Genomic DNA, 12421 nt, shown 5'->3' on the forward strand with positions numbered 1-12421 from the left:
CATGGCGAAAGTACAGAGGCGGATATTAAGTGATAGAATTGAACCGGGGGGGCGTGGCTTGAGTTCGTGCTGCTTTGCTCCGGGCTTAGCGATCTATTTACCTGCTCCGTCGCCCGGTATTTTGGTTGGGAGGTTCAGCCCCTGCTTTTGGAATTCCTTCGCCCACCCCTACCCCCTTTTTAAATCACGGCTATGATACCCCTGGTGGGCTCATATTTCTTTTAGTTTATACATTTAAATTGTATCTCGTACAATGCCATCCAAATAAAGAATCATTAATAAAACTAGCCTGCAAAGGGAAGGCTAGAGAATAGCACGGAGACGTAAGGTTGGAGAGGATCCCTCCGTCACCATGCATCATTTGTACTAATTCACCACAGGTCCTTTTATTACGTTTCAAGTTCTCCGCCCCTTTACGTCTCTCCTTACCGGTTGCCCTAGCCCGGTAAAGCAGATGTTTTTCATTTCTATTAACTCCACTCCCCCTTGCAGAACATGAGATCGTGACGAATGTGTGCGAGCCTGAACCACAGCTATCCGGACGGAGGCGGGAAGGCGGGTGGGGGGGGCGGGGGAAGGCTCAGGTTGGCGCTTGCGCGCTGCTCTGGGAGACGGCGTCCATCTCGCCCCGCCCCTCGTGCCCTGCAGTTCCGGCTCTGCGGATTCAGTGCTCACGTTTCTTTTTCCCTTGGCTCTTGCTGCCTTTTGTTACCCCCATTCAGCGACCCTCGAGGCAGCTCTACTAGCAGACTGCTTAAATTGATTTTCTGTTTTTCTTAGTACGCGGTGGGCCCATCGGCCTTTAACGAAAGTGCGGCTGCGAACGAGCGGGCGGGCGCGGGGCTCGGGGGAGGCGCGCTCCGGCTCACCGAGGCGACGATTACGACGACCAGGCAAGTGGACGGAGGCATCTCCTGAAAAAGCGGCGGATCCCATGCCCCGGGACGGCGGGCGGGCCCGGAGAGACAAGTCCGGGGCCCGGGGCATGTCCCCGGGGCCCCCGTGAGGAGGTGGCGGCGGCGGCGGCGATGGAGATCCCGCCGCAGGAGGCGCCGCCCGGGCAGGGCGCGGACGGCGACGCCGAGGAGGCCCCCGCCGAGGCCCAGTCTCCTAGTCCCGCATCGCCCCCGGCCGACGGGCGCCTCAAGGCTGCGGCCAAGCGCGTCACGTTCCCCTCGGACGAGGATATCGTGTCCGGAGCAGTGGAACCCAAAGACCCTTGGAGACACGGTAGCTACATCCTGGGAGCGGAGGCGGGCTCGTGGGGGTCTGGGGAGTCAGTTCAACGCCCAGCACGGAGGTGGTGCTCAATAGGTTGCACCTAATGATGATTTAAAGAAACAGTGACCAGGGAAGGGGGTGGCTGTTGGATTGGGAAGATGAAAAGTAGCTGGTTTATGTCCCTTCCCCCGTCTAAGGGGACGCTGAATATGTTCGGTGTTGGAATTAAAAAGATGAGCTATTTAAAAAAAAGTTTGGTGGCTTGGGAGACTTGGGAGGACATTAGTTTTTGAGTTCATAGTCCCCCGTCCCCCCCCCCCGCCAGAAGGATAGAGAGAGTTGTCGGGGGAGGAAGACTGGGTCAACGCTGGCTCCTGAAAGGGCAGCTGGAGGAGTCTGGCGAGCCCATGGGGATGGAAAGACGTTAAGTCCCAGCCTACCAGCCTCCGGACCAGGGGGTGGCTGAAGGGAGGAGGAGGAACATATCTGGACTGTGGCTGTAGAGGGGTCGTAAGGCCTGGGGTTGGGGAAGGGAGTCAAGGTAAACTCCCAGGAAAGGAGCCGAGGCAGTGGCCCCTTTGGGGATGGGTAAGATAGCCAGAGGAGCAGACAGATCTTGACATTAAGGCGAAAAGTCACTGCATGCTTCTGATTCCCCCGGAAAGTAGAATATTGTCAGTCGTCCAGGAGCAGAGGGACTTTGGGGGGCCTGGTTATAGGAGGGGTCCCCTCTCCTGAGAAAGAGTTGGGGAATTGGAGTTGCAGGCCAGTAGAAGGCGAGAACATTCAGGAATTTGGTGGCTTGAGGTGTTGGGAAAGGGAGCGAATCTATGGAAGGAGGAAGAAGGTCGGGTCAGTGTTGGATCTGAAAGAGCAGCGTTAGAGAAGCAAGTTACCCACGGGGCTGGGAAGGCGAAAAGTGGCTCCTGCGCTGAGTCCATTTCTGTGTTGGGGAAGTCGGCCGGTCTTGCCAGGGTGGAGAGGCCGCGAAGGGAGGTGCAGTGTGGCCCTGGCTCTGTGGAAGTTGGGCTGGTGGCCCTGGGAGAAGAGGAGGAACTGTTGCTTGTCTGTGCGCCATTGAGGAGTTGGTACTTTTGACTTGAGAGTGAGGAAAATGGTAACTGGAAGCTGAACACACAGGGAGCCCGCCATAAATGCCAATTTGGCTGGTTACTGCTGAAGGGGGGGGGGGGCGGTAATTTAAGATCTTTGGCACTGGGAGCCGGCCAAGTTCTTGGGCTCCAGGCCCCTGGGACAGGTGGTCACTTTTGGGTGGGAGGGCTGGGGGGGCTGAGGAAGGGGGGACTGAGGAAGGGAGGAGGCAGAATGGGCTGGAGCTGTTGCATGGAATCCAGTCCCCGAGTTCAGGGCAGGGAGGGGGAAGGCTTGCTAGGCGGGGTGGGGAAGAGCAGGGGCTCCGGTTCAAATCCCGCCCTCCGTTTACCCACTTCACGACCCCAGGCTGGGAAACTGACTCCTCTGAGCCTCAGTTTCCCTGTCTGTAGAGGAGGTGATTATACCCATGGCGGGGGGGGGGAGGGGGGTAAGAAAGGATGGAGAATGTGAGTGAAAAGCGATTGGCCAGGGTTGCAGTTATTGTTGGTCATTTTAGGGGTGATGTTAGGTGATGTGGGTCATTGTAGGCGCCCATCTAGAGGAGTTGGTTCCCGGGGCTGGGCCCTGGATGTGTCTGCTTCACAAGCTTCCGGGAGGGGAGCAGAGATGGGAGTCAGAGGCTGGGGCCGGTGGGGGAAGGGGAGATGGTCAGTTTGTGGGCGGGAGGGTCCTGGGAGGCAGTTGGAGAGTGGGGCGTGGGGCAGGGTAAAGTTCCTGGGCCGCAGGTTCTCAGCACAGGGGTGGCTGCGTGCGCCCAGCTGTCTGGCTTCGAGTGAGCCATTCTTCTTCTCCGAGCCTCCTGTCTGTCTGTCTGTCTGTCTGTCTCTTTCTCTCTCTTTGCAAATGGTGCCAGTCTCTGCTGTGAGGTAGTTGTGAGGACGAAATAGGATAGTACTTGCAAATTCCAGCCACGCAAATAGCAGCTGCTGTTGTCCGGCTGAGCCTTTTCTGTGTGTGTGTGTGTGTGTGTTTCGTGGGCAGTCTTAGAGAAGCGGTGAAGGAGTCTGAGGGGAGGGGAGAGGGTCAGTGGGTGTCCAGCTGGGGGAATTTGGAGGGTGGTTGCTGATTGGCCCATGTTGGGTAAGGGGTGGAGGTGATGATCACTGACTTACAGGCTGGGGGAGTCTCATTCCTGGGAGTTCAGAGAGGGCTTGTGGGGACTGGGCAGGACTTGCGCTCCAGACAAGGTGGGTGTCAGGTGGGGAGGTGAGGACATGGAGAGACCAGGCAGTTAGTGGGCTGAGAAGTTGGGCTCCCTCAGCTGGGGAGTGTGGTTGAGGGGTCAGCCTGGCAGTGAAGGAGTCAGGTGATCTTGGGGCCCGGCAGGGGCAGGGTCATTGATGAAGTGGGTGAGTTTGGCCGATTGGGTTTGCAGGACAGGAGGTTGGAGGACCTGTCAAAGCAGGAGCAGGAGGCCCGCTTCAGTTGCCAGGGAGGACAGTGGCGTGTGCACTGACCTGGGATCCAGGGTACAGGAGAGGAAAGTTGGGCCAAGGGCCACCTAGTTGAGAGGTCAGAGGCCTGGCTGGGGACTGCTGGGAAGACTTGGTTGGTCTTGGAAGTGGGGCTGAGAGGTTTCTTGGAGTTGATCTGTAAGCCGTGGGGAGCACGGAGCCATCGAGGGGATGGAGAGGTTGCCTGGGCCAGGGGTGCAGGAGCATCCCTGGGCTGGGAGAAGGCAGCCCTGGAGGAAGCAGCACCCCTGCACAGGGTGCCCGGCAGGAGAGCTCTCAGGCCTTGACAGGGGCCTCTGGCTGGGGCAGAGGAGGGCTGGGGCTGGGGTGGTGCTGGGGCCCTGCTGGGTGGGAGAGCCCCACCAAGCCCTACCAGTTCTGGGGCTTCCTGGAGGTGAGGGAGGGGCCCAGAGCACTGTGTCCCTGCCGCCATGGGGACCTGCTGATTCCCCCATGGTAGGAATGGCCATCTGATGTTCGGTGCTGGGTTTGTTCTGCGTCGGGGTTCTCTCTCCCTCTCCAGGATGGGAGAGCGGACATTGCCCGTCCTCAGCCACTGAGGAACATGCAGTGGTGGCGGGTGGATGAGCTCTGGTGGGCAGATGTGGGGGGGGGTCTGGGGCGGGAGGCCTGGCCAGACCCAGGACCATATAGTCAGAGTGGGCCCAGGGCCGCCAGCAGGAACGAGGGCCTCCTGAGCTTGTTTGTTTCCTCATCCATGAAATAGTGACCCCTGCCCCACTGACCCCCGGGGCGTCTGAGCGGCTGAGATAACCCTCGAGGTGGCAGTTGCGGTGGCAGTTGTAGTGGCAGTTGCATGTGGATGGGACTCGAAGCTGGGACAGGAGGGGACGCTGTGAGTGGCAGAGGCTGCGTCTACAGCCAGGCTGGGTGTGTGTGCGCTTTGCTCTGGGGGTTCAGTGTGGGAGTGGGGGCCAGAGGAGGAGGGGCCAGCTGGCTGCACCCTACCCCACCCTGGGGTGGCGAGCCTGTGCTTCCAGCTCTTCTGAGCACCAGGGCCAGGCTTGTACCAGGAACCCTTCCAGGCCAAACTGTGAGAATGACCCGGGGCTCAGCTTCCTCCTAGTCCCAGCTGCACTCGGTATAGGGAGACTCAGGGCTTGCAAGGCAGGTGTTGGAGAGCACATGACCCAGGCCACCATCCACGAGGCTCCTCTCCCCTTCCCTCTAGCCCTACCAATGACTCATTCATTCCCCACTCCCTGACCGCCAGCTCTCTGGCCAGAGAGCACATCCTGGAGTGGGGGAGGGGTGCCTGGTAGAAAGGCGCCTGGTTGGAATGCAGGTGTCTGCAGATGAAGGGGCCCAGATGTGGGCCCACCTGAGCGGGGTGGGGGGAGGGGAGGCAGCAGCCATGCTGTTCTTAGACGGGATCAAAGAGGGTGGAAGTGCCTTACTGTTTGTTCTCATTAAAACCTGGGCTGCAAATATAGCCCTCGGAACTGGTCGGACAGGTAGGAACATGCCTGTCCCTGGTAGACAGAGGTCCCTGGTTAACCCTCTGCTCTCCTGAGCGTGAGCAGTGGCGCCAGGGGCTGGGGGTGGCTGTGACACTTTCTCTCCTAAGTCTCACCTGGGCCTCACCTGGGGCCGGCGTGGGCGTGAGGACTCCGCCGTGTGGGAGTGATTTTTCTGTCTAAAATAATGCAGGGTGGCAGTGAAGAGGGAGTAACAGAACAGTCCATGGCGGGGGTAGGGGGAGGTGTAAGGATTAAGGGAAGAAAACCCTCGTAGACACCGACAACAGTTGGTGATTTGCAGAGGGAGGGGGCAAGGGGAGGGTGAAGAGGGGACAAGTGGAGATGGGAGGGGACTCGGCTCGGAGAGTCGAGTACACAGTACAACGCACAGGTGATGTGTTCTATGTAGAATTGGGTACCTGGGGCCTGTATAATTTTATTAACTAATGTCACCCCAATTCAATTAAAAAAAAAGAACTCTGCAGTGAGCGCTCAGCAGATGTCTCCCTTGCTTTTCCTGTCACCGCCAGTCCCCTGCCGCCTGCGGTCCCCAGCCCTCAGTGTGCCTCCCGCTTCTGCTGTGCCTTTGTGTCCATGTCCCCACCCCCACCCCCCAGTGTCCCTCGGGCCTGCTCCTTCGAGATGAGTACCTGAGCCGTCCCTGCCCGGGCCTCGGGAAGTCATCCAGGCCTGATCCTATCTGCCGGAGGCTGGCGACTGCGGGCGAGTTGCCCAACCTCTCTGAGCTGAAACTAAATCAGCACGTCCTAGCCCCCCAGCCTGAGAGGCCTCAGGGGCACCAGGATTCTAAACTGAAAGCATGGTGGGGGCTGGGGGGGTGGAGGCATCGAGCCAAAAAGGGAAAAAGAGAAAGGAGTCACGAACATGGACAGTAGGAGCCAGGGGAGGGCGGGGCTGGCAGTGGGAGAGGGTTTGGGGGAATAAATGGCAATGGAAAAAACTACAATAAAAGGAAGTAATGTAAACTGAAACTGTTAGCCCCAGTCTGTCCAGGTGCCAGCAGATGACTTTGGAAAAGTTTCCGTCCTCCTGGAACTTGGTCCCCTCTGTGGAGCGCCCCCGCCCCCCGCCAGCACTGGGCCCTGCGGACAGGCCCCTGCCTGGGTGCTGTGCTGTGGGATGGCCTGCTCCGCAGGCCAGGCCCCTCGCACACTCATGCACAGGCGAGCTGCCCTCTTTTCTGCCTCCAGCCCTGTATTTGTGGGCGCATCGTATTTCCCTCTTCAAGGACAAAGGCTGTATGCGAGTCACCTCTGTGACCTCAGTCTGCCACACACGGGGGCCCAGGCACTGGACAAGCAGCAGCGGAATGAGGTGTTTCCTCATACCTGTGGTGGTACTTGGGAGAAAGCTCCTTGGCGCAGTGGATCCGGTCTGTGCCGGGCAGGGGCCCTTCCTCAGAGGTCTGCAGGGCGGCTCTGGCACCACCCGGAGTCAGAAAGAGCACGCGCAGTGGCACCCGGTGGGTGCTCAGCAAACTGTCACAGAGCAAGGCCAGGGAAGCGCACGCGCCCGTGTGTTCCGGGGGCAAGGCAGTGTGGCCACCACTAGTTGGAAACAGGCTTTCAGCCCCGAGAGCATTAAGTGCGGGGAGCCAGGTGTCCCGTGCTGCACCAGCCGAGAGAGGCAGCCTCTGGGGTTAGAGGCCAGGAATCTGTCTCTCCAGAGATGCCCTGGGGTTCTCACGGCCAGGTCTGACTGTCCTGGTGCTCAGGCCCCCAACGCAGCTCAGCGGCCAGCACTCGGTCCCAAGTCTGCCTTGCAGGCCTCAGCCCAGGGCTGGTGGGGGCTGACCTTACCGGCTCTATTTTGGAGCAGATTGAATTGTCTGGCCTGAGGTAACCACAGACTTTGGAGTTGGGAAGGCAGCCGGCTGCGGTGAGCAGAAAGGAGCCTGGGTTCAAGTCCCTGCTCTCTGCACGGCCTCACCAATCGCCACTCCTTGTCTTCCCTGTTCCTGCCACTGGACTAGGCGCAGTTCTTTCCGATTTGTAGATGAGGAAATGGAGGTGCAGAGAGGTGAAGTGACATACCTGAGGCCACAGAGCCAGCAAGTGGTTGGGCTGGGATTCAAACCCAGGCCATGTGGCTCTGGAGCTTGCACTCCTGGCTTCATGCTCTGTGGCAAGTTGCTGCGCTTGGTCCGTGTGCGGTGCACTGTCTTCACCTGTAACCCATACGTACCCTTTACAAAGCGGAGCCGGCAGTTCTGGCCCTGCAGGACTGTGAGAGGGCTGAGAATCGGGCAGAGATGAGGGCCCAGCCCAGGGTGCACTTGGGGGACATTCACTGTGGTTCTTGGGAGCCCTGGGGTCCTCGGTCCTCGGTGTGGGGGTCCCAATTTGACCCTTGGACCGAGTTCTTACTGCTCTGCAGGGGGTGTGGTATGTGGCAGGTGCTCAGTCCCGCCAGGCCGAGTGTGCGGCTCTTACCCTGTGACCAGCCACCCATGTAGCAAGGCGAGGCCACGCCTGGCCTGGGGTTGGGGGAGGAGGCAGGCCGGGTCCCCGCCTCTGTGGAGGTCGCAGTCAAGTCCAGGAGACACAGTCAGTCACCAAGATAATAAGCCCTGGTGCCCAGGGCTCTGAGGAGGAAGAGCTCACGGCATAGGTGCAGGCAGGCAGGGCCGAGATGGCGTCCCGGAGGAAGGACCATTAGGGTCTAAAGCAGGGAACCCCGACCCCCCCTCCATGGGCCACCTGAGCTCCACCTCCTGTCTCCCCCGACCCATCTCCATCAGCTGAAAAACTGTCCTCCCCAAAACCAGTCTCTAGTGTCAAAAAGGTTGGGGACCACTGCTGTAAAGAAATTGCAGGAGTCAGCCGGGCCAGGAGCAGCTGGAAGGATGTGCGAAGCATTGGAGGCAGAGAGAGCAGGCAGGTGCTTCCAAGGAACAGAAAAAAGCCAGTCCTACTGGAATGGGGAGTCTGGGGGTGGAGGCAGGAGGGACAGAGGCGAGGAGGAGAAGGTAGAGAGACCACCTGCCTGGTAGAACCACCTGGGCCTGCTGGGCTGGGGTAGCCTGCGGGCAGTGGGGAGCCAGCAGAGGGCTTTAAGAAAGGGTGTGCCTGGTGTTTTCGGGCCAGGTGGGGGTGGGGGGACAGCATGCAGGCCGTGAGACTGAGGCTGGGCGACCAGGAAGGTGGCCAGGGGCCATGCACTCTGGGCTGTGTGGCCTTGTGCTGGCTAATAGCTGACATTTGACCCAGTGGGTTTAGCTGGCCCTCTCCTCCCTGCCCCTCCCCCAGAAGGTTTGCCAGCACTGGTGGTATCAGCGGTGCTTCTGAGGTGGCAGTTTCTCCCATTCATTCTCTCCTCCCGTCCCCCCCCCCTCGCCCCAGTCAGTTCATCCCGCCCCGCCTTGTGAGGTGATGGGTAGCTCGTGATACACCACCTCCTCCCTTGTGACCTCAGCAGGTGGCTTCACCTGTGCTGTCTCTCTGTGTCCCACGCTTCCCAGACACAGAAAGCTGTGAAAAGCAGACCCTGCTGGGGTCTTAGCGTCGTATNGGGCCAGGTGGGGGTGGGGGGACAGCATGCAGGCGGTGAGACTGAGGCTGGGCGACCAGGAAGGTGGCCAGGGGCCATGCACTCTGGGCTGTGTGGCCCTGTGCTGGCTAATAGCTGACATTTGACCCTGTGGGTTTATTCAGTGGGTTTAGCTGGCCCTCTCCTCCCTGCCCCTCCCCCAGAAGGTTTGCCAGCACTGATGGTGTCAGCGGTGCTTCTGAGGTGGCAGTTTCTCCCATTCATTCTCTCCTCCCGTCCCCCCCCCCCCTCGCCCCAGTCAGTTCATCCCGCCCCGCCTTGTGAGGTGATGGGTAGCTCGTGATACACCACCTCCTCCCTTGTGACCTCAGCAGGTGGCTTCACCTGTGCTGTCTCTCTGTGTCCCACGCTTCCCAGACACAGAAAGCTGTGAAAAGCAGACCCTGCTGGGGTCTTAGCGTCGTATAGGTATCCTGTCACTCTTGTGAAGCCCGGGGAATCTGAATTCCAGAACATACCCTGCTCGGGGGGTTTCCGGTGGGGGCCTCCTCCTGTGAAATAGCAGTAACTGGAGCGGCAGCTTGGGGCTCCTGCTTTGGAGCCTCCCGGTGCCGCTCGTTCAGTCTCACTGCCCTTGGGTCCACGTTTGTGTGGGGAGTGGGGCTTTTCCCCACTTGAAAAGCAGCGGGGACAGGCACTGGCTACCGGGGCCACGGGCACTCCTGGGGAAGGACTTGGGAAAGGTGAACGGGGACTGGGGCCTGCCCTGGCTCCCGCCTCTAAAGGCAGTGATGGCCTCACCTCTCCCTGGGCTGCATGGGACAGGCAAGCCCGCTGCCCAGGTGTGGACTCAGCCATGTGAACGTGGGTGTGTCCCGAAACCTCCCTGTGCCACACAGTCCTGTGTATGAGGCCATGGGGACAGACGACGAGTCTGTTTCAAAGCTTGGTGGCTCCCTGGGAGGGGTCTGGCCTTCACAGCTGGGAGCACACCCAGGTTCCAGCGTCGAGCACGTCTGGTGAGAAGGCCCAGGTGCTGGACATCACTGCTCCCAGTTCCAGAAAGGGGGTTCAGAGGTGGGGCACCCTCAGGAATGGTCGACATCCATTGTGCTTTGGTTGTGTTTCCCCAGTGTCAGAAGGCAGTCCCACGAAGGCGGGGCCATCATGGTTTGGCCCCCCGCCCAGTGTCCCACTGGCAGTGCCCAGTGCTCCGTAGGCCCTCACTCTGGGTGGGCGGGCGGTAGACAGAGGCACAGAGTGGGTACTTTAAAGGTAGCGTCACCCCCTTTTTCACTCTCTGCAGCTGGTGCTTAGCCAGTGCCTCAAGGTGGAGGTGTTAGTGTGGAGGTGTCGGCTGACAGCAGCCCCCTGGGCCTGCGCCCTCTGTCTGTCCAGCGGGAGCCTGGGTGGGGGCCCGAGGTCTGAGGCTCTGGAGGCCTTGCTGGGTCCCAGCTGGAACCCACTGGGATCGGACCCAGCTGCCGCCTTCACACCCACCCTTCCATCTCCCCAGTCTCCCTGTCATGCCAGCCGCAGTCACCACATACTGGGAGAGCCGCTCGAGGCGCGGGCTACCTCCCCTTAGTGCAGTGCAGAACCCTCACAGCCGAACTCACTGGGCCCCTCGGCCCCTCGGAGCAGCAGTGTGGGAGGGGCTGCTGGAAGGTGCAAGCAAGCAGCAGGGCAGTGACCCCGAGGCAGGTTCTGCTTCCAGTCCCTGACGACGATGCTGCTGGTGGTGCTGGGACCCTCGCTGCCCCTGAAAGGGGGTTCCTGCCAGGCCCGAGCTTCTCGAGGCCTTTATTCCTTTAATCTGCACAGCAGCCAACGGGACGAGCCAGGGTTCAGGGGTGCAGAGACCACACAGATGGTGAGGGGAGGAGACACGGGCAAACCAGAGGGAATTGTTTCCACCCTCTGCTCTGCTCCTTCATGACCCCAGGAGAGAGCCCAGCCCCCTGGGCCCCGTGGGGGGGTCTGCTCTGCTCAGTGTGCCCCTTCGCCAGGCCCCTGCCTCTCCTCACTGTCTCCTGCTCATCCTGCTCATCCTTCGCGCTGGCTCACCCATCGCCTCCTCCACAAGGCCCCCGTTCGTCCCCGAGTGCCGCTGGGCTCTCCCAGGCTCCCGTGGCACTGCTCACACTGTTGTTACTTATTCGGTCTCCCCACTGGCCCTGGGCGCTGCTGGGGGACTGACTGTATCTTGTCTCCCCGTAGGAGGCCCAGCACTGAGCAGGCCCAGCACTGAGCACACCCAGGCACCCTCGTGGCTCCTGGCAAAGTGGGTCTGCTAACGAGCGCCCGGCTGGGTCTTCCGGAGGGGTGGGGCCCTGGAGAGAGCAGGAGGAAGAAGTCATCCATTGGGTCATCTGTCCCCGCACCCCCTTCTCCATTTGTTCATTGCCCACACGCACCTCTGTGGCTCCCTGTCACGCTTTGTGACCCACTCCCCACTGCCCTCACTGACCATGGCCAGGATCACAGCAGGTCAGCCTGAGTCCCCAGGAGATGCGGGGCTTCAGGGACAGACAGGCCCTGCCCTCATGCAGCCTAGGCCCAGAAAAGGTCTGTGTGGGGGCGGGGCAAATCTGCCTCTGCTGTTCCCCCTCCCGGGTCGTCAGAGCCCCAGCAAACCAGCCCGGTGGACTGCAGGGGTGCAGGACGGGGCGCAGAGCTGCCTTCACTGTTGGCCCGCTGTGGGTCGCAGCCCGAGGCACTGCCCTCTCTGCAGCAGGATGGCATCTGAGGTCCTCTCCCACCCGCGTGGTTCCCCACAGTCCAGGGAGCCGAGAGGGCCGGGTTCTGCTTACTGATCTGCCTTCCTACCATTGTGACAGGCGGCCTGACTCCCTTTCCCCCCCAGCTACAAGGTGTGTCACAGGAGGAGGTGGTGGGTGTCAGTGGTGTCTGGAAAGCCAGCTCAGGCCTCCGTCCTCGCCTCATCCTCTTCCTCACTCCTTGGCCTGTAACCCCCTTCTTTCCCGGGCTTGGGAGCCTTGCTTCTCTCCCTGTCTCTTGGCGCCGTGTGTTCCCCTGGGGAGCCTTCTTCCACACCGGGCCTGGGCTCCCCGTGCCAGCCCTGCCCACTCCGGGTCATCCCTGTGTGGGGACTGAGCCCTGGGAGGACAGCTCAGGGGCTGGCCTCGTCACTGCTGTGTCCCTGGCACAGCTTTGGGCACAGGGCAGGTGCTTCGTGAGTGTCGTTCCTTAGGGTGGGGTGGGGGGCAGAGGCCAGAGGTCATGCCCTCCATGGAACCCTGCCTTGAGTCCCCAAGCCTGACAGCACCTGACATTCTGGTCCTGGGGGAGACCTCCTAGGCCAGTTGCCCCAGTGGGCGGAGCAAGCAGCGGAAGGGCCCTGTCTGACCTACTGAGTCAGCTGCTGAGTCCAAGTGCCTGAGCTCCCTGACCCGGCAGCCGGAGATCCCAGCTCTGGAGTGTGGAATGGGGGGGAGGGGAGAACACTTTGTTTTACAAACAAGGCCATTGAGGAATGGCCTGGCTCTCAGCACAGGGCCCCTGCCACCCTCCTCAGCCACCTGGGAGCTCTGAGGGGCAGAGACCTGCCCCAACCCTCGTGCTGTTAGCGGTAGGAAGGGCCTGGGCCCTGGGGAAACGGAGTCCCATTTCCAGCCC

At 60.8% G+C, this 12421-nt stretch overlaps 1 protein-coding gene across 1 annotated transcript in view; it reads left to right on the forward strand.

Annotated features, from left to right (window-relative positions):
- The first annotated feature begins 631 nt into the window (after positions 1–631).
- The window catches only part of PPP1R37 (protein phosphatase 1 regulatory subunit 37), a 36959-nt gene continuing 25169 nt past the window's right edge, over positions 632–12421 (forward strand). The window contains exon 1 of the mRNA XM_037058376.1: positions 632–1230. Within this exon, the coding sequence (XP_036914271.1) occupies positions 1029–1230 (202 nt within the window). The 5' untranslated portion in view covers positions 632–1028. The remainder of the gene's footprint in view (positions 1231–12421) is intronic.

The sequence above is a fragment of the Sturnira hondurensis genome, unplaced genomic scaffold (assembly GCF_014824575.4).
Source record: "Sturnira hondurensis isolate 20B ecotype Veracruz unplaced genomic scaffold, ASM1482457v3 Scaffold0001020, whole genome shotgun sequence".
Classification (NCBI taxonomy): domain Eukaryota; kingdom Metazoa; phylum Chordata; class Mammalia; order Chiroptera; family Phyllostomidae; genus Sturnira; species Sturnira hondurensis.